The sequence below is a fragment of the Trachemys scripta genome, chromosome 3 (genome assembly GCF_013100865.1).
Source record: "Trachemys scripta elegans isolate TJP31775 chromosome 3, CAS_Tse_1.0, whole genome shotgun sequence".
NCBI classification, from domain to species: domain Eukaryota; kingdom Metazoa; phylum Chordata; order Testudines; family Emydidae; genus Trachemys; species Trachemys scripta.
This window is the reverse complement of record NC_048300.1, coordinates 80,528,924-80,549,773: the sequence shown is the minus strand read 5'-3', so window position 1 is coordinate 80,549,773 and position 20,850 is coordinate 80,528,924. Positions and strand designations below refer to the sequence as shown.

The window sequence follows — 20,850 nt, the reverse complement described above, 5'->3', positions numbered from 1 at the left end:
TTACAATAGGATAGATATTTCCTGGTTCTGTCCCACAGCATAGACATTGGGAATGAGCTCTAGTCCTGGTGTGAACTTGAAAACTTTCAGCATTATGTTTGAAGCATACATAAACACACTCAATCTAAAGGAAAAATAATTTGTGTCAAGGCCAAGAGCGTCTGTAATTATCTAATGCCAACATTATTAAAGCAATAAATGAATTAATGAAGTCATTACATTCATCATTCTGTTCTGTACTGTAAATTCCTCCTAAAGCTCCTTTAATTCTCCTTCCTTTTTGATGGCTATGGGCAATTTGCTCCCATCCTTAAGTGTAAATTTCTGTCTTTGACAAAGGCAGCTCTTGAACTGCTCCATACATTTCACTGATGGATGATCCTGATTCAGTGGAGGTGTCTGGTAACAACAATAGATGTTAGCTGTTGCACCAGGAGAGCTACACAAAGTTATTTCTACCACAGGCATTTGAACTACACATTTGCTAATTAAAATCACTGTAGAAGTGACACATTTCTCACCCCTAAAATGCAGCAGACTCAGTGCTAGACATTTAAGTGAATCACTAAGTATTCTTGACATTTTTTGCATTCTTTCAGAGCATTACATTACTGAAGAAACATACGGGAAGAGGATTTGTTGGATTTCCTCTGTGAGGAACACAAAAGTGGAAATGTTTTTATTGTGTATTGGCTTGATCCTAATGAGCATCCTCAATTCACATTGACTTCATCTGGAGCTGAGAGGGCTCACCATCTTGCAGCATGGAGCCTTAAATAATCAGGGCGACTGGGGTCTTAGAATCTGTGATTCTGTTTCAGAGGAAGTGTTGAGCTATTTCAATCTACTGCGGCTTGCCCAGGTTTTCAAAGAGAGAATACACTAGTGGGTATTACCTGTTGTGAATTGGGTAAGGTGGGATTCAGGAGAAACCTTACCACCTTCTGCTTCAAATGCATTTGTTTGACCTTGCCTTCTCTAACATAATCACATAGCAACATGTATATTACCCCCCCCCCAAATATAAAACCCTACCAAAACAAGACAGTCCACTATACATTTTTCTCCCCCAGGAGAGGATGAGAGAATAAACAACATGTGACAGACATATAGCCACGCTGCTTACTGCGCTTCTGGAAGGTGCTCAGCCACTGCAGTAATGAGTAAGGGCTTGTCTACACTTGAAACACTATTACAGTGCAGCTGCAGTACTGCAGCAGTGCTGTTGTAGAGCTTCAGTGTAGATGCTACTTATGCCAATGGGAGGGGTTCTTCTGTCCGCATAGTAATCCACATACTCCAGAGGTAGTAGTTAGCACTGTCGATTCCGGAACCTAGGTTGGCTTAACTACATCACTCAGGGGTGTGGATTTTTCACAGCCCCGAGTGACATAGCTGGGTCAATCTACTTTTCCAGTGTAGCCCAGCCCTGAGGTATAAGAACCTGAATACAACAGAAATAGAGAGGAGTCAGGGAAACGTATAGAGGAGTTGGGAGCAATGATTGCCTATTCACCCCTTTCCTTTTTCTCAACCAAAAAATCCACCTCTTCCCTTTCAGAATAAAATTGGTGGGAAGCTATATTAAAGAGAATGAGGAGAGAGATGGGATTTCCCGCCTTGGTGTCCTCTTGGCTGGTTTTTCTCATTCCCAAACCCCTTCATTGTACTTTTTAACCCTGTACCTGCAGATCCAGCTCTTAAAAAACCCCAAAACCAACTCCTCTGCTTAGAGTCCTTCCTTATTTCTTGCTCATCTCCTTTTGCTTCAGAGCTCTCTCCTCTTCCATGGGTTTTCTGTTCTTGCAGAAAACCTGGTGAAATTTATGGCCTGTGATAGGCAGGTCAGACGAGATGACGATAATGGTACCATCTGGCCTCGAAGTCTATGAATTTTTTATGCTTTTGTCTTATTTTCTTAACTTTCTCCTTTGCTCAGACCTCCTTTCGCTTTCTAGTCTTCAGTCAACTCTCCCTTTTCTCTCTCCTCCTACTTCTCACACTCCTATCTCCCCCCTCACATTCTCTTTGTCACACTCATTCAAACAATCTCTGCTACATGCATGCTCACTCACTGGACAAATTAAAAGGTGATGCTTAACTTAGACCTGCTCTACCCCTTCTTACTACCTAGACTTTTTAGGCTTGATTCTCCACTGCCTTACCCCGTGTAGTCTTTTGCACAACCGCAAAGTGGATGCAAAATGTTACCACTTGTGCGATTCTGATTTGACTACACAAGGTGTAAGCCAGTGGAGAATCAGACAGAATCCCTTAAAGGTACTTATGCACACTGTTAATAAGGATATTGCATTAGTGTAATGTATATGCCAAGGAGTCAATAGAAAGCGTGAAAAGTCATAACTTTCAGTTGCTTGGGGGTCTTACTACACCATTTTTCTGGCTCCTTGGCATCTTAAGTTATTCCAATGCTGACTTTCTTACACTTTAAAAAAACCCTAGCATTGACAATTCCAGGATTAGACAAAAAAAGGGATGGATGGTCCAACTTTTGACCATCGTAGATTTGAAAGTTGAACTTGAATCCTAGAGTTACTGGTGTTCAAATTCCACTAAGGAGATACTTACTGTCTATAGAGCACCCATTTGAGCCAGCCTTAACTTGATGAGGTACTTTTTTCTTCCCAACACACAGGCTAGGATTCTTTCTTCCTTGCCTTTTGTTGTTTTTTACTTTAACCTCTTTTTTAGGGGGGATGGGTTTAGATTACAGAAAAATAAATACATCAGTTTAGACTAGTTTTCTGAACACTCAAACTTAAAAAAAAAAAAGTCAAGAGGTTCATGAACTGATCTCTAGCCAAAAATAATGCCATGGCACAGATAGCAAAACAAAATGTTATTAACCTAAGAAAACAAACTCCTCCATGCCATTTCAGCAAGAGAGATGCTTAAGAACAAGTTGTAAGATTTTTATGAAGGGAAGAGTGTGTATATAGGTCCTGATCATGTTATGGACTGAACTCAGGTGTTAAGGCTAAGCCCACACAGAGAGACCCAATGAAGTCATGGAATGGGTGAAGGTTATGCTTGCATGTACTCAGTTGCAGTAGTGTGGCCCTATTTTCCATATACACACAGTACTCAAAACCACTTAAAAATTTTCCATAAAATTCATCTTTGGGAACCAGCCAAGCATAAAGGATATGAACCTGAAAGGGAAGAGTTTCAGAAAATTCTGAATGAGTGAAAATGGGAGTTAGAATGGAAACTGTCATGCAACCTTGCTGTTTTTCATCCAAAATGGGCACTTCATGCACCAAAATGCACCCAACTCTGTGGTGGCAGCCTCTTGGTTACAGTTATATTTTTTTATAAAATGCATTGTGCTTGCAGAATATATTTGATAACATGTTTTTAGTCTTTATGGTATACGCTGTCCAGTTTTCACACTACTTAAATATATACATAAAGCACTTCAAAATATTTGTCAGTCTAGTATTTTTTAGAGTTGTTCACTCAAAAATCAAAGCACCTTGAGTGTTATTAATGGAGCTATCTTGTAGACTCAGATGTACAGAGTACTTTGCTACATACCTCAAAGTATCTACTTCTGTGTATGAATGTGAGGGGGCAGCAATGTACTTTTCAACGTATGTGATAATGAGATTGTGATCTGGTACAAAGATAGGATGCTCTTGCAGGTTGAAACTAAACTGGCTTAAATCAAAGGATTGGACAAAGATCTTCCAAGTAGAAGCAACAGAAACCCACACATGAAGAAAATTCATGTATTTAAAGTTCCTTATGTAACTTTTCCAATGTTCTCCAGAATCAAAGCTTTTATGAAAAATGTACCTCTGGTGCTGAAGAAAGCCATCATGCCATAAATCATCTTGTTTGTTCTGTAGCCAGACACACTGACACAATATAACACCAAGTGTGAAGCGTGAAATTCCCCCATTTGTCTTACTGGAGTGTAAACATCAAAGCCTAGCTTTGACTACCAAAAATTGCTTAAATTTTTACACCACTTTGTCTAAAATAGAAACACACAGTTCTAGTCACAGAAACATTTAATGTCAGCCTACAATTTAAATATGTTCATTTTTAAATGCGAAGTACAATTGGCTTCATCTTTAACTGGTAAATTCACATGTCAATATGTAAGTTTCTTTTACTCTCCCTAGTTAAAAAGTGAAATCACACTGGTGCCACTTGGTAGGTATTGCAGACCTCAGAGTAGCTGCTTGGAAAGACTTGTCTCCTGCAGCCCATAGAATGGGAGTGCACTCAAAACCAGGAAGGTTTTCTGTATATGTCTCAATTTTGTTTAAAATTTATTTTAATATATTATCAACATTAACCCTTGAGTGCAAGTCCTTTTTTTTTTTTTTTTTTTTTTTTTTAAAGTAGTTAACTCATTCCATCAGCATATAGTGGACTACAGGCCCAAGGATTCTTAAACTACAGATCCAAAAGGGTTAGTGATAAAGGTCAACCAAACTCTAGCAACTCTTGACTGAGAAACACCCTGTCTGGAAAAACAGACCCACAAAATCATAGTGAAACCATGGCCTTTTCTTTGTTTTCCTTTGGTACCGCTGGCAAGCATTGGCCCTTTAGAACCTTTGCATTTCAGATCAGCTGCTAATAAAACTGAATCGCTTTCTTTCAGGAAGCCAGACAGTAACAGTTTTCTGGAGTATATTAAATAGCATTTATTGAGTCTGCAACCACAGGGGCAGAGTTATTGTGCTCTCAGCCCCAGCAATTTGCACACTAGGATATGGAGCATTCGTAACATTCTTTTGCCCATTCAAAAAAAAACACATGAATAAATGAAATAACATAAAAGGGGGTTTAAAACCTTATTTATACCCTCAATTTTGTAAACAGAAACAGAATCAAAATCTTGTTCTTATTCACAAATACATCCCCTCTTCTCAAACTTTAATTATTTCTATTGAAGAAGGGGCCCGGCCTCCTAGTGACCAGGGCTGGTGTGGGAATGGTCCATCCTAATGTAGAGGAAACCAAGGAGAGCTCTCTAGTTCTCTACCAGATGGGTACAGGAAAAGATGGGTGGCTAATAGGAGGAGTGCATAGGTGTCTCACTGGGAGAAGATTCATATCTCAGGTTGTGGAGAGATCCTTAGTGTAGGGAAGCTTCAGTATCTTCAGTTGGGGAAGAGCTGCCCTTCTTGGGAGGCCTTTGTATCTCAAACTGGGGAAGCTCTGTGGGTGCACATGGGCAACAGACACTAAAAGCCTTCCCCAGAAAATCTTATGGACGAGGCTGTTTGGGCTTGCCACCTCGTTTTTAACTGCAGTGACCTCTGAAGTATAGGAAGAAAAGGCATCACGCTATATACACAAATACATATTTACAGACTACATGGCAAAAGAGGAAATTAGATACAGGGTCAAATATATGGCCATTAGCAAATGAAAAGGTCCCTTATGTGGATCTGGAGGTTGTTCAGAGTTCCTTTAAAACTGTCCTTTTCTTTGAGCATAAGTCCTTTTGTTTTGTAAATGAGCCAGAGCCAGCATGATATCTCATTGGGATAAACAGATGCTTGCTCTCACTTAAACCATGGTCATAACCTTTAGACTGGCAGGTTGGAATCTCCTAATCTTCTTCTTCAGTGCCTTTGAAGCTTTGATACGACAGATTTTGGGCATGGGGGGAAGAGGCTTGGAAGAGGCCTGGACAGCTGCTGGCTGCCTGACAGAAGCTTCGGGCCAGACCAACTCGCTTTCATCGGCATCATCATAGTCAAGAGTGAGGCTGCTGCTACTGCAGCTGCCCTCTGAATCACTTTCACTGGACTCACTGTCCCCAAAGCAGTTGGTTGTGTAATCACTGACCTCACCTTCGCTGGTCTCTGCAATGGTGGAGTGGAAAAGGGAAGCACATTCAGCGGAGTATTCAGAATGGTCTGAGTCGCTTTTGGCATATGTTCCATGGCGGTGATGTTTCGAACGTGCCCTCATGCTTACAGTACGCAGGACCCCTGCTCTCCTTACTGGCTGTCTTGGTGGCCCTAGGCCAAAGCCACTAGAGAGGCTGGCAAGGTGAGCCTTTGCTGAGATCTCCACAGTGGACTGCCATTTACGCTGTTTTTTCTTGGTGGCTGTGTCTATGTAAGCCGTTTCAAGAGAATACAGTGCATTAGCAGATGCCCGGTAAAGTTCAGGCCTGGATGGTGCTGGGGGGATTCGGAGTTGCACGGGGAATAGGCTGGACTCTGAACAAGACCTGCCAGTAACCTCTCCAGCATATGTAGATCTCCTGACAAGGCTCTTTCCTCCATGCTGTTTTTGAGGCAAATTCCACTCAACAGGCAGCCTGGCAGCTCCATGGGCTCCCCTTGACTTTTCTGCACAAAGGGTCTGCTTCCCAGGCCTTAGCACCTTCTCACTGTTCCTTCTCTTAACCTTCACAGACTTCATTTTGGAGCTGGCAAACCTCACTCTGACTTGATGGGATTCTGCAGGGACAAACTGGGCGTGAACAAATTCACTCTGAGTCACTGGCTCATCACCCCCTGCATTAGCCAGCTTGAGGGTGCTGCACCTTCTGTTAGGCTTTCTGGGAAGGATAGCTTTAGTGTTCAAGATACCTGGACTAGAGACCTTGTAGCATATCTGTGAGCAGGAGGAACTGTGCTCCAGGCCTCTCCCCACTGCTTCTGCCAGAGGAGAGCCTCTGGCTGTTGACTTGGCAGGGTAACAACTATTTACAGCTGATGACTCTGGGTCAGGCAGGTTGGATGGCTGCTCTACATTCACACCGTGAACAGTCCCCTGCTGCTTGGCACATTCCCCTTCAGGCATCTCCCTCTGCAGTTTCCCTTCAGCTTTGTTACCTTCCAGAGAGTTCCCTTGTTTTTCCAGCTGGCTGCTGCTGCTGCTGCTGCTAATTTTCACTCCACCAGTGCTGGGGGTTATAATGAGTCTCTGGGGCATTGTGGATGGCTGGCTCTTTGTTGAAACTCTCTCACTGGCATCTGCATGATTGTTCCCTTTGCATCTTGTCAGCTGCAGCAGTTTGTTGATATAACCCCCTGGCCTGGCCTCAATGACTGGCCTAGTCCTAATCAAGCTAGGGCCTGTAACACTAGGCATGGGTTTACTGGGGGAAGAGTGGTTGTCTGTTTCCAATGGTACCCCCACCAGAGAAAAAAGTGGGCTTTGTAAAGCCACAGCATGAAGAGGGCTTGGGTAAGGATACACATCATTGCCACTCTTGGAGACCAAGTCATTTTGGTATTTTGGGTCCACACTCTGGAACTGGAATTCCACTCCATGACAAAGGGGGGGCACGGATTTGGGGTCTGTCACTTTCTGAAATCCAGTGTCTTCTGGCAGACGTCTTTCCAGGTCACCTGGATATCAAATGGAAATAAATCAAAGAGTTATATCACAGGTAATTTCTTCTATTGCCACACCTTATATTTCAAGGAGATATTTCAGAGACTATTTCATATCCTTTGTCATTAATGAGTATTTTAGTGTAATCATGACAAAAATAAGTTTTAATACCCCAAGAACTCTGCATTTCTTTGTATTATTTTCTTGTTGAGACCATAAAAGTGTGAGGAAAACGTGCTTTAGAAACACACCCATGTAAAAACAATGAATGGTAAATGCAAAAGGGCAGATTCTCATTTCAGTTACACCAGTGTAAATCCTGAGTAACACGGGTTTACACTCGTATATAATGATCGGAATCTGGACCAATGATTTTAAAAGCAAATGACTGAACCCATGTCTTACTTGAGGTTTAAACTGTGGTCACTTAAGAAAAATTAATGCTTGTGCCATTAAAATGTTTTAAAACTACACAGCTCAAAAGGCACTAAAAAAAAAAAAAAAAAAAAAAAAAGATTATCTCCCAAGAGAGGTGTAAAAAGAATCCAAGTACCAGGAAGTCTAAAGTCAAATGTCATATAAAAAAATAATCCATTAAAGTCTAGCAGAATTTGTTAATTCTTTCTCTCAGGACCAGCTAGAGACTCTCTCAGGGTTAGGCTTCCTATAGCAACTGAGGAAATAAATTCTTGAAATTCCCAGGAGGTAAACAGTTAATATTATTGGTTCTAATGGTTAACTTTGAATTCAAACTGCTCTCCCCATGCTGGTTCATGTGTCTTTTGAAATCTACAGTCCTGAACCAACTGCTTTAACCGGACTTAATGGAGCTAAAGTCAAAGTGTCTCTTAATCCCTTCAGAGCTGGCAACTACTGCTGTGTTCCTTTACATTTTGCCTCAGTGAGACACTGCAGTGAGCACTAACACTTTAACTACATTGGAAAGCCATTTAGATGCATTTTGCATTTTACAGGCTCACTCCTTCTCCCCCGGAATCCAATGAAACCTCTTAATTGGATCTTTTCCCTTCATTTGAAAACAAAGTTGCAGAGGGTTGCCTTTCTGAAGTGAGTCACCCGCTGCATTCGCTGTTCTTGGAGTCTTTGATTCTAGCAGGCAACACTTAAGAGACTTTATTAAATGGGAGGTAAATTGAAAAATTCTTTTGCAGGTAGGTGTGTGTGTTTTAAAAAGACATTTGGAGGAATAGACTAAGAATTATCTTCACCCCAAAAGAGGAATAGACAATGGTTTAGATCCTCCACTGTGTCTGAGGCCTTGTCTAAATGCAGAGTTAATACCTGGCCAGCTGGGGAGTGAATATACACCATAGTAACTGGCTGTATGGACCCTTCTGCTCCACTACTGCACTTTGACCTACTTGCTGTTTCAGCAGTAGGTCAAAGCGCACTACACAACTTTTAGTGTGTGGTAGCAGGTTACACATGGCAACTTATTGCATGGCATGCTAGAGTGTGGTAGATTTACACCCCAGCTTGCCTTGCACTAATTCTCTGTATAGACAAGTTCTTAGACACGTTCCCTTGAAACTGGAGTTTCTAGGAACAAGTTCAGTCCCCATCAAAACTTGAAGTAACTTTAGGGCTGATGTAAGTTACACCTGGCTACTGACAGCCCCATAGTCCCCTTTTCTCCAGAGAACATCCTGAGCTAGGGGCTGGGAAAATAGGTCTTGTAGAGTAACTAACAGCTCTACACCACTCAGGAATTCCCCTTGCACACAGGGATTCCATAGGGAGCCAGATAAATTCCCTGTTTCGCTGCTTTGTGCTGCAGAGCAAACCCAAGAATCAGGAGAAATAAGCTTCAGAAAAGCTGAGTAAATTATGTTAACCTTTTCTGTACTACTAGAAGACGACATGGGGAGACTTACAAATGTTGAACTGTCTGCAGTTCATGCACTGGGGCATTTGCACCGGGACATTTGCACCCTTGTTATTTCAACAGTCAGGATGAAGTCTTAAATATCTATCTACACACACATCATGAAATTCCTTATATTGAAGAACTCATTCACAGGGTGTAACATTGGTATCTTTTTGTCCGGCTTTTAGTTGTGTGTGGCTGGATACAAAGGAAAGAGGGTTGTTCTGGCATCTACCTCTGTCTTCTGCATCCAGCACAGAACAAATTAGTCTGTTCCCCACATCCCATTCAAAAAAAGGCAAAGGGACTGGAGTTTAAAATTCTAACCCACATTCTAGCTTAGATAATGTTAGGAATATTTCTTTATGTGAGGACTCATGTACAGTTCTATTCTATTTGTCTAAAATGAGTCAATAGAAAGTTTCACAGGGCTGATTTAGTCCTATTACAAACATGGTATCAGCCCCACAACAAATTTACTGACCCACTCTTTACCAGGATGAAAATAAAAAAACTGTACAAAAATTCAAACAGGAGTAATGGAGCACATTTTCCAGGAGGTCACCATCACTACCCCCTTGAGGAGCCAACCACATGCTCTAGAGCAGTGGTTCTCCACTCTTTTTTGGCTCAGGACCCATTTGTAAACCTTGATGGTCTGTTGTGACTCAAAGACCTCCCAAAATGCCTCCAGACCTACTCCTGCCTCCCCGGGGGGCATGACAGAGGGACAGCTGGGCCAAAACTGAATGGTAATATGACCAGGTTGTAAAGCCCAGAGTGGGGAGCCAAGCCCAGCCAGCCCCGCAACACTTGGACACATACTAGCATGCCAATTTTGAGTCACAACCCATGGGTTGAGAAACCCTACTCTAGGGCAGTGATTCTCAGCCTGTGCGGTGGAACTGAGTAGGGAGTTGCAAGAGGCTGATCATTGGCTCCCAGCAAAATCACCCCTGCTAGAGAGAGCGAGTGACAAGGTAGTGAGGTCATATCTTTTACTGGACCAACTTATGTTGTCTCTAATGTCCTGGGACCAACACGGCTACAAGAACACTGCAAGCAGAATAAAAAGTTCAGCCCGTCTAAAACTTGCAGGCAATAGGGCCCAAAGACAACAAGCACTGGAGAGGGAAGGAGAAGTTTGCTCTCTTCTCCTGTTGACGCTATTCTGACCCACCGTAGCTATCCCTCACTTCCTTTGCACCCCACGCTCAATATTGCAGAAATTGCCTCTTCAAGATGCTGTGGAGTTGGCTGTCTGGACTCCACAGCCAGACTGTTCATGCAGCTCACAGCATCTGGAAGCTGCACTTCCCCAAAACAGAGCAAATAGCAGGCAGTGGTTTGGAGAGAAGGGATGAGCTATAGCATCCTAGAACACACCATCACTACCTTCTCCACCTTTCCCACTCAACATCACTCATTCCCTGACCCAGCAGCACCCCCCACCCATAGTGATTATCTGTTGAAAACTCAGGGGTCATGGAAAGAAACTGTTAGGGTGGAGAACTACAGATATAGAGGAACAAAGACAGGCCTGGAACCATTAAAATTCTATTTCTGCCTCTAAGGGTCTTTAATATTTTGCTCTTACATAGCAATTTATAAACATTCTTTAGTTAGGTCTTACAAGACCCCTATGTAGGAGGTAAATTATTATTCACCTTTGTTATATCTGGGTAAACAGAAGACTTGCAAGAATCAAGGTTACAAAGTAAGTCAACATCAGACCCAGGATTTCAACTCAAGGCTGGCTCTCAGGCCCCTGCCTATTTCAGTAGACCACATGGAGACCAGGAAAGATCAATTAACCTCTCTGTGTCTGTTATCCTGATCTGTAAATAGTAAAATCTGAATGTAAACAAGGTTTACGCTGTCCATAGCCTTTTCAATGTAGGTAGGTAGGTAAATGCGATCATTCTCACTATACAACAGAATGGGAAAACAGATACCAAAAACTGAAACACTTTCCTGAGCCAATCTATGCTCAAGGAGGCAGCTACTTCTGCTCAGATTTTTGCAATCTTCCTCAATAAATTAACAAATTTTTGCTATTTTCCCCTGGTTGAATTTTCACACACCTCTCTCAGCTCATGCAATATATTTCACAAAATAGCTGCTATTTTGCTGATTTCGCAAACTCAAATGCTGGCAAATTTAAGCAAAACTAATCAAACAAGTGTTACAACAACTTCTCAGGCCTTATATACTGATCTGCTTGCAAATATCCTCCTTGTCTGTTATTAGTTAAAGGTGCCTGACTATGCTATAGCTGAGAATTAGGCAGTAAGTAGTTTGATTTTATTTTTATTTGTTTGTTTTAGCTTTTGTGTGTTTTCAAATGCACACTATTGTATTAGCTGCACTATTCATACGTCACACTATGATGCTAAATGAATAAGTGGGACTATCAACGTTCGTCTTCCCTTCACGTCGTTCAGTTCTGCAACCAATTACCTGTGGAAACTGGCCTTGGTCTGGACCTGGCAGGAGTTCCAGAAATGTCCGTGCTAGCCTTGATTCCATATCCATCACTGACATAGACTCCTTGGTGCTGGAACTTAGTGGTGTGCACAGTGGTTTCGTCTGCAGACTTGGGCCGATAATCAAAGACACTGAGCCGTGTTTTGGGCTGCTGACAGTTCGGCAACAGACTGGTGTGGGAGGAGGATATGGACTCACTGTACACAGATGTGCAAGAGTTGGATAGTGAGCAGGAACCACCATCGCTCAGGTCGTAAAAGCCTGTAGAGTTCAAATAAATACAAAAATCTTTCTGGCTTACAGTGAATAAATAGGGCCCTACCAAATTCTTGGCCATGAAAAATGCATCACAGACCATGAAATCTGGTCTCTCCCCGTGAAATCTGGTCTTTTGTGTGCTTTTACCCTGTATAGTACAGATTTCATGGCGGAAAACCAGCGTTTCTCAAATTGGGGGGGCTGACCCAAAAGGGAGTTGCAGGGGGGGTTGCAAACTTATTTTAGGGTGGGTCACGGTATTGCCACCCATATTTCTGTGCTGCCTTCAGAGCTGGGCAGCTGGAGAGCGATGGCTGTTAGTTGGATGCCCAGCTCTGAAGGCAGTGCCTTGCCAGCAGTAACGCAGAAGTAAGGCAATAACATACCATGCCATCCTTATTTCTGCGCTGCTGCTGCTGGTGGCTCTGCCTTCAGAACTGGGCTCCCTGCCAGCAGCCGCCGCTCTCCAGCTGCCCAGCTCTGAAGGCAACACCATCGCCAGCAGCAGTGCAGAAGTAAGGGTAGCAGTATCGCAACCCACACCCCCCTACAATAACCTTGCGACATCCCCGTCCCACCACTCCTTTTTGGGTCAGGTTCCTTACAATTATAACACCGTGAAATTTCAGATTTAAATAGCTGAAATCATGAAATTTACAATTTTTAAAATCCTATGACCATGACATTGACCAAAATGGACCCTGAATTTGGTAGGGCCCTATGAATAAACAATAAATCCTCTCTGCCATTTGCTACAGTGGTAAATTCATGATCACTGGGTTTTTTGATTGAGATGGGATGTCCTTCTACAAGATGCACTCCAGTTCAACCACAGTTTATTGGGTTTGATCTATTCACTTTGGGCCCTCAACCAGCATAACAAGCGAGCACACACTTAACTTTAAGCACATGATCATGTTGAACCAGCTTGAAGTTCAAATGAGAGATGAGCCTTTTGATAATCTATTCCTATGTCTTTTTCCCCCCCGAAAATAACAGCATAAACTTTCAAATGCAACTAGTGACTGTGAGTGTCTCAGTTTTTGGCTATCCAACTGAGGCAGCTTAAAAGAGTCTCATTTTCAGAGCATGGTGAACTTTCTGAAAATAAGGCACCTTTGATGGGTCTCAAATTGGGCAGCCAAAAACAGAGGACCCAAAATCCTAACTGTACCTGAAGAGAAGGAAAGATGGAAAGGTGCCTATTTGCTGCTCAGCTCTCAGACAGCACTACAAAAATATTAATTGCAGGAATTTTTAATGTGCACCATTTAAAATATCCCAATATTTTCCATTTCACACAAGAGATATTTATGTTTAATTAATGCATTTCATTTAGCAGTTCCATACCTGCAGAAGGGAGGGAGGGGGCTGCATTCTGAGAAGCAGTGACTCTGGAAAGAATTTAGGGGTCATAGTGAACAAGCAACTAAACATAAGCTCCCAGTGCGATGCTATGGCAAAAAGGGCCAATGGGATCCTTGGATGTATAAAGAAGTGGATGGGAGTAGAGAGCTTGATTTTACCTCTGTATGGCATTGGTGTGACTGGTACTGGAACACTGCATCCAGACCTGGTGGCCGCATTTTTAAAAAGGATGTTGAAAAATTGGAGAGGGTTCAGAAAAGAGTCACAAATACAGTTTGAGAGCTGGAGAAAATTCCTTACAGTGAAAAGAGCTCATCAAAAAGATTGAGAGGTGTCTTGATTAGAGTATGAGTACCTTGAGAGGGAGAAAATACTAGACTATAATGGGTCTTTAATTTAGCAGAGAAGAGCATAACAAGAACCAGTGGCAGGAAGCTGAAACCAGACAAATTCAAATTAGCAATCAGATACAAATCATTAGCAGTGAGGGTGATTGACTGCTGGAACAAACCACCAAGGGAAGTGGTAGATTCTCCGTCTCTGAATGTCTTCCAGTCAAGACTGGATGCCTTTCTGAAAGATATTCTTTAGCCAAACACACCTTATTAGGCTCAATACAGGGGAAATCAGGTGAAATTGAATGGCGTGTGCTGTATAGGAAGTCAGACTAGATGACCTAATGGTTCCTTCTGGTTTTAAACTCTATGAGTCTATGAATTCATACAAATTCCACTAGAACCATAATAAATAAATTGTCAAGAGTGCATTACCTGAGCTGGGTCTGCTGTCACTGTCGAGGTATTCGCTAGAGGACTTCCTGACATCCAGCTTCAGTTCACTTATTTGCTGGTCCAGCTGATCCAGGTGACTTTTCAAGCCAACATCCTGTTTCCTTAAACGTGACTATTCACAGGTCATGGAAAGAAGGGGGAAATAAAGAATAGTCCTAGTAAAGATCTCAGGGCTATATAGTGAATTTGCCATGTATATTAGCCAAATTATGTACTCCTGAAGCAAAAGTACCACTGAAAGTTTTGCTCAGCTAAGGACTACAGTAATTGGCTAATGTAATGACTCTGAAATCTGACATAAGTATAAAACACTCTGCTTTTCAGAATATCCTGTATTCTGCCTACCTACCCTAAACATTTTCTATGTACTTTCACACTGAAACAGTTATTCTTCTCTTCCTTTTCTGTAACACCCTGGAACTGATCCAACTTCCTCTGATGTCAATGGGAAACTTTACACTGACTCCAGTGGGGTTGCATTGGGTCCACTGTGTAATTGTGTTGATATAGAATGGTAACAACATCTCCTACATTTCACCTCAGAAGGGTCTGCTGCATCTTAGGCCATGTCTACAATAATGAGCTTACACCAACACAGATGTATCAATGCAGCTGCACCACTGTAAGATTGCTCATGTAGCCACTCTTCCCGTCGACGTAATACAACCACCTCCCCGCCAGCGGGAGCGCTCACACAGACATAGTGCTGTCCACACCTGCGCTTCAGTCGGTATAACTTATGTCGCTCAGGGGGTTGTTTTGTTCACACCCCGGAGTGACACAAGTTATACCAACAAAAGTGGTAGTATAGACATGGCCTTAGTGGAGGATAAGCGATACGTACAGTCTGTAAGAACACTTTATCCTTCACGATGAATGGACACTATAGAAAGTAAATGTATCTTATTATCACACAGGGCACAGCAAGCATATTTGGTTTGCTTACAAGACCCGAGCTTTGAAGTCATTTCTCTATAGTTATAGGAGTATAAAACAAAACTAATGAGTTCAGGATCCCAAAACCACGAAGTTGGCTTAAAAATCATGATATATATATATATATATATATATATATATATATTTGGGGTTATTTTTATTTGGCTTCTGGTTTTTGAACCTTTAGGGTTCATGTTTTCAGGCTTTTCTCCACAACCATGAGAGCTAAAAACTTAAGCAAACAACAACAACTGATGCTGACATTCTGATGTAATTCCGAGGGGCCAGAAGCTGGAGCTTTAATGAGACTCATAATAAAATTGTAAGAGCTGGTAACGTTGCTCAAGGGCCTGAAAAGATCTCTTCAACCTGCTCTGGAATCCTAAAGAACTGGATGAAACTTGTAAGGCACAAGAAGTGTGAGGCCCTTTATTAGTGCCATATGTACAAGAAAGCTTAGGCACGAGCCAACAACTGCTTCCTAACAAAACAGGGGGGAGGGGTTTTGTTCTTCCTGTCACAAAAGAAATGTTAAGGTTAGAACTAAATAGTAAAGAACAACTTCTTCTCCATCTCATGATGAATACTTACCTTTTCAACTCTCCTTTAGTTTCTTTTAATTGTTTTGAGGAAACTAAACATGTTGTGCCTCCCTGAGTCCCCCCATTCAGGAAATCACAACGTTTTGTTTGGATGGCTGGAATTAATTGCTTAATGATTAATGTTTTGCCAGCCAATCCCTCAGTCTGTGATTTCTGTTTCTGATTAATGGCAGAGAGGCCACAAAGTGTTCAACAAGGCTCTCAGATATTCAGAGATTATTTATTACACCCTTGAGCTTTCGCTTTAACCAATATGCATGAGTTACATCATCCTTGTTAACCCTTTCCCATTGTCCCCCACTACGGGGTTTTCATGTTCTTCTGGGAGACTCCACACTGTTCATTAACTTCTTCTAGGCTTCAAGAGAACAAGTGCTCCTTAAATTATTCAGATAACTCAGACTATTTTTTAAAAAAAGCAGCAAGCAGCACCCTGAACAATAAATCCTAAACTCAAGGTTTCTCAGTTCACAAAATGAATTTTTCATGAAGCAGAATGAAACTATCTATTTGCTTTTGAGGCATGCAGATGTGAAGATATATTTACTCTGAGGCGTGCAGATGTGAAGAAGTCTGCAGTACACTGCTTGCATGGGCAACTAACTGGGACACCATTTTCACAAGCAACTAGTGTTCTTGATGGCCTCAGTTTTTGGGTGCCCAATTTGAGACCCTTAAAGGAGCTTGATTCTCAGAAGGCAGGTGGGCACACCAAACTGGCACTGAAAATCACTAGTCACCTTTGAAAAATCTTGGCCAATCATTTAGGGCCCAGTATTGCAGCTTTGAAGTGATGGAGGCTTTACTGTTGACTTCTGTGGTTATAAGTTTAGGCTCTGACAGTACGCATTACTTCATCTGATTTCTGGTACACATCAAATTTTTTTTTTTAAAGTTTCCCTCTCTCTCCCATATAAAACCAGAGAGATAATGACAATCTGAAGTGTATAGAATCTGTCAAGACCCAAGAGATTGGAATGTCTTTTCTCTTGACATTTCAGCATAAACCTACATGACCCTTCACCACATTTTCATAATCTGATAATTCATTTGGAACTAGATGATGCAAAATAATTGCACTCAATTGACTTCATTTTATAAATAATATTATTTGGGGAAACATTTGAGAAATAGTGGGTAATATTGCCCTGAATTTCTGCCCATTCACATACCTAAAGAACCTCAGAATTACTTATTTTTACTAAGCTTGAGTACCTTCTTTCCTCTTCCTTCTACCCAACCTACCAAAATGTCATCTCAGGAAACTAGATTAGCTTTCTTAATAGTCAGTGCAACTAGGTAGTGCCACTAAATGTTGCTTCCCTTCACCATCTCTGCAATGAGAGTCTCATCCTACCTCCACTGTTACAAATTGCTGGGGATGGAGAGGAGGGATCCAATTGCAAACCTGACATGATTTGCTCTTGCTATGAAGAAGACACCCAACTGTGTCCCTGAACAAGGCTACAACCTTGCTAAAGTCCAAAGGCTGTAGTGCAGTTCAGGAATATGTTTAAAGCTTGGTTTCACCTACACTGCAAGACCAACCCATGTTTAACCATTCCTATCTTGTATCTGAGTCTTCCAACTTAAGAGCTGCTTAGGGGAGGGGAAGAACTTTTCACCTATGTTGTGTTTGCCAATCTGGGACCTGGAAATCTAGATTCCACCATAGATTAATTAGAAGTGGTGTGTCGCTTACTCAATACATGGCACAATCCAATTTCTGTGAAAAACCTAACTCTATATAGCCTTTCTTGTGCCTTTTGGCATCATCCCCCAGGAAAAAGTATCTCTACTTATTTTTCATGACTGCAGTGACACCTCCTGGTGAAAGCAGTCCTTTTCCAAGGGTGAACTAGGACAACACATTTCTCATGATTTCTGCAGCTATATCTGCTTTTTATTTCAAAACTAGAATTATATGGTCTAGTTTGCCTCACCCCGTTGAAAGCATAATTAATAGCCAGACAAGTCCTGATAAAACTAATCTCCCACTTTCATGTCTTATTTGGAAAATATATAAACAAATGTGTAATTACAGCACAACACCTTGTGTCAAACACCAATGGATCACTTTGGTCAGAGGTCACTAAGTGTTTATATTAACCCAGTGGTCTTGAGCAGGCAATAAATGTTTTAAATCATCTTTTCTTTTTTGTTAAAAACATAAAGTGCAGCCATTAGTTAAAATTATCAACGACAGGTAATCAAGTGGTTGGCAGTACACTTGTGCTGCAATTTTGACTTTAATCAAGATATGCTTGCTGCTGTGTTTTCACAAGTGGTGCTTAGGTTCCCTGAAGGTTAAAGCCAATTTTCACTCTGAGATTCTGTCTGATAAAACTGCCTACACTTAATGAATATCCTTTCTGTTTTCACACCTGATTGATAACTGATGACCAAGTCTAACACCAATATGGGGAGGGAGAGAGCTCTGAATTAACTTTGAGCTTACTGATGTGTGTAATTGCCAGTACTAGAGAGATTAAAGCCTCTAGCCTTTGATTGTATTCTTTCTTATGAAACTAGTTTCAGTCCTAATTTAGATTTTTTTTCCTTCCACAAAAATGTACAAGTGTTAAATGCAAGGCTGATGTCAAACAAGTTCAATTATTTCCCTCTTTTGATCAGGCAATCCATTCCAGAACAAAGTATTTAAGGGATACAAGCCAGAAGTTTTCCTGATCCTTCCTCCTCCTTTACTCCCCCACATATATACATTAGAAAAAGTTTGATCTTCAGCTCTAAATGGTTACTTTTAAATAAGATGAGTGCTGACAAGTCTGATATGTATACTACTTAAATCAAGTTAATCATCAGCTTTATTCCTTGTCCTATTAAAAAACAGTTCAGGTTAGAGCATTCAGCATTTTGTCTGGCACATGACATGTACTTTAGTCTGATTAAAATGCACTCAGTAAAAACCGTAACCAAATCTTATTAAATAAAAAAAAAAACTTATAATAGTGTCTGTAGTCATGAATTCTGAAACTGAATGTACCAGTGCCCATATATTATGACTGGCATGTAGGAAGAATGTCAGTGCTGATTAATACTGCCTGTCGTGTAGTTTTAGTGATGTCTTCGCAAAATTATTTTCCTCAGAAGACATAGCTACATTTTCTACCTGACACTTAAAGATGCTTGTGCAGTGCTTCTAAATAATTAAGCACAGATTTCCTTCAAATGCATATTCAGACATGTAAAAGAGCCTACATCTATCAAGTGGTCAATCACTGCTCTAAACAAAGCTCCCACTCTCCAAAAACAAGACTTTTAGAGCTGATTTCCAGTTTTGTTAATTCTCCCCTATTACAAGTTGACGTCTGTAGATTTATGTACTTAGGTATACTCTATTTAAATAATAAAACATATAAAACAAACAAAATTACATACCACGAGTTGGTATGTTGTGTAGACAAAGTGTCTTTGACATACTTAGCCAAAACATACATTTTATGTGCAAAAGAACTAGATTCAATGCCAAACTACAGAAATAGGCTGTAAATCATTTGGCAGGAATGAATAGCTGCAGCAACTATTCTTATTTCAAGCAGGCTAAATTACAGTAAATCAAAAATTATTTATAATATTTTTATAATCAACAAAAGGTAAAACAGACGTTAATTTCAGGCACAAATACCAGTGTCTTGGAAAACACTCATCCCTCGTTCCTACCATTTTGCCCCAGATAATCATTTTCACACTGGACAATCCACTCACACTTTTTTATAATAAACTTGAAATGTCCAAATGTGTGGAGTAACCAAATACAAAACTTGCTCAAATCATCTGATACAGACAGGAAATGTTACTTTAAAAAAACCCAGGAGCATCATGATGTGAAGGGTGGGGGGAATCATTTTTCTGTTGCATTGCACAGTGGCAAAGATTTTTCTCTCACATCACACGTTAGGATAGAGTTATGAATGGAACAAGTTAAAGACAGCAGCGAGCGAATCCACAAATGTGCGCTTGTGCATGAGCGCGTGTTTCTACCGCTGCGTGGACTAAATCCTATACAGACACAGCCTGTTTACTGAGCCAGTCTGTGTTTCAGTTTGTTCTCATCATCGGAGTTCTAACCTCCCCTCTATAGGTGGGTATGATAGATGGAGAGAAATAGTTACACACACACGCTTAGCCTGCACTCTGCCCCCAGACACAAAACACACGCTCGGCGTCTCCGATGATTAACACCGTATTCTAGAGAAAACATCTGGCCGAACAGCTGGGCGGTTCGCTACCGTGGCGCCTCAGCCCTTACCAGTTGTTCCTTCAAGGCAGTCAGCGTGGCCTCCAGCCTGTGCTCCTTGCTACGCGCCTGGTCCCCTCGGGCTGCCGGCTGCTGCTGCATGGCCAGGGCCCCGCTCACCAGCGCCCGCTGCTTCTCCCGCAGCACCTGGAGCTCCTGGAGGCCGGCCAGGGCCGCCTGCAGCCTCTCCCCGACCCTGCAGCGATCCCAGCCGCCCGGGCGGTGCTGCTGGCTCTCCCCCAGCATCTTTAGAGGCTGGCACCCGCCCGGGCCATGGCAATGGGCTAGCAGCGAGGGGGGCGGGCTGCGCTGGGGCTGGGCCGGAGCTGCTCGCCCTCTCCCGGCTGCTGGCACTGGAGCTGAGGGAGTGCTGCGGAGCCACTGCGGCTCCTGCGGTTTTGGAGCAGGGGGAAGGGGCGGGAGGCAGAGGGGAGGGCTGTGCCTATGGCTCTGCGCCCTGGGGCCACCTATCTGCGTGGATAGAGGTGGATCGTCCTCCTTTCCCTCCTCCCCCGCCCCTTCCGCAACTCCCCTCCCCTTGCCAGGAGGCGGCTGGTGGGGCTGGGTGGTGCGGGTGACTGACTGATGAGCCTTCTGGGCAGGGGGCTGGACTAGATACCTCCTGAGGTCCCTTCCAGCCCTGATAGTCTGTGATTCTAGGATTATTTGGACAAGGGCAATTCCAGCCCCCGAGGTTACGTCTTGCTCTGCCCTCCCCGACCCTGGGGAAACGGACCCCAGCAAGAGAGGGAGAACTTCTCTGCGCCGTCTTGTGGCCCAAGCTTCCCCACGCGTGGAGGCTGCATAAATCCGGCAGCAAAGTGATTACAGGAGGCTTCGTGCAGCCTTAATCCCAAATTCAAAATACAGTAAAAGCCTGGAATGTGGGGCGGGGGGGGGGGGGGGCGTGCAGGAAGGGCT

The 20,850-nt window shown here is 42.4% G+C and overlaps 1 protein-coding gene across 1 annotated transcript; it reads right to left on the bottom strand.

Moving 5' to 3' along the window:
* Positions 1-4,343: 4,343 nt before the first annotated feature.
* On the bottom strand, positions 4,344-20,390 carry DACT2 (dishevelled binding antagonist of beta catenin 2). The gene is made up of 4 exons (XM_034765191.1): positions 19,942-20,390; positions 14,113-14,245; positions 11,690-11,977; positions 4,344-7,355 (listed from the first exon to the last, which is right to left on the bottom strand). Exons 1-4 carry the CDS (start codon positions 20,173-20,175, stop codon positions 5,554-5,556), a joined length of 2,457 nt encoding a protein of 818 aa, XP_034621082.1. The 5' UTR covers positions 20,176-20,390; the 3' UTR covers positions 4,344-5,553.
* Positions 20,391-20,850: the final 460 nt, after the last annotated feature.

Excerpts from the sequence above, each read along its gene's own strand:
- DACT2 (XM_034765191.1), bottom strand. The coding sequence starts at position 20,175 with ATGCTGGGGGAGAGCCAGCAGCACCGCCCGGGCGGCTGGGATCGCTGC. Across the intron at positions 11,978-14,112 it reads TGACAGCAGACCCAGCTCAG|GCTTTTACGACCTGAGCGAT; the intron begins GTAATGCACTCT and ends TGAACTCTACAG. Across the intron at positions 7,356-11,689 it reads ACCAAGGCCAGTTTCCACAG|GTGACCTGGAAAGACGTCTG; the intron begins GTAATTGGTTGC and ends TTTGATATCCAG.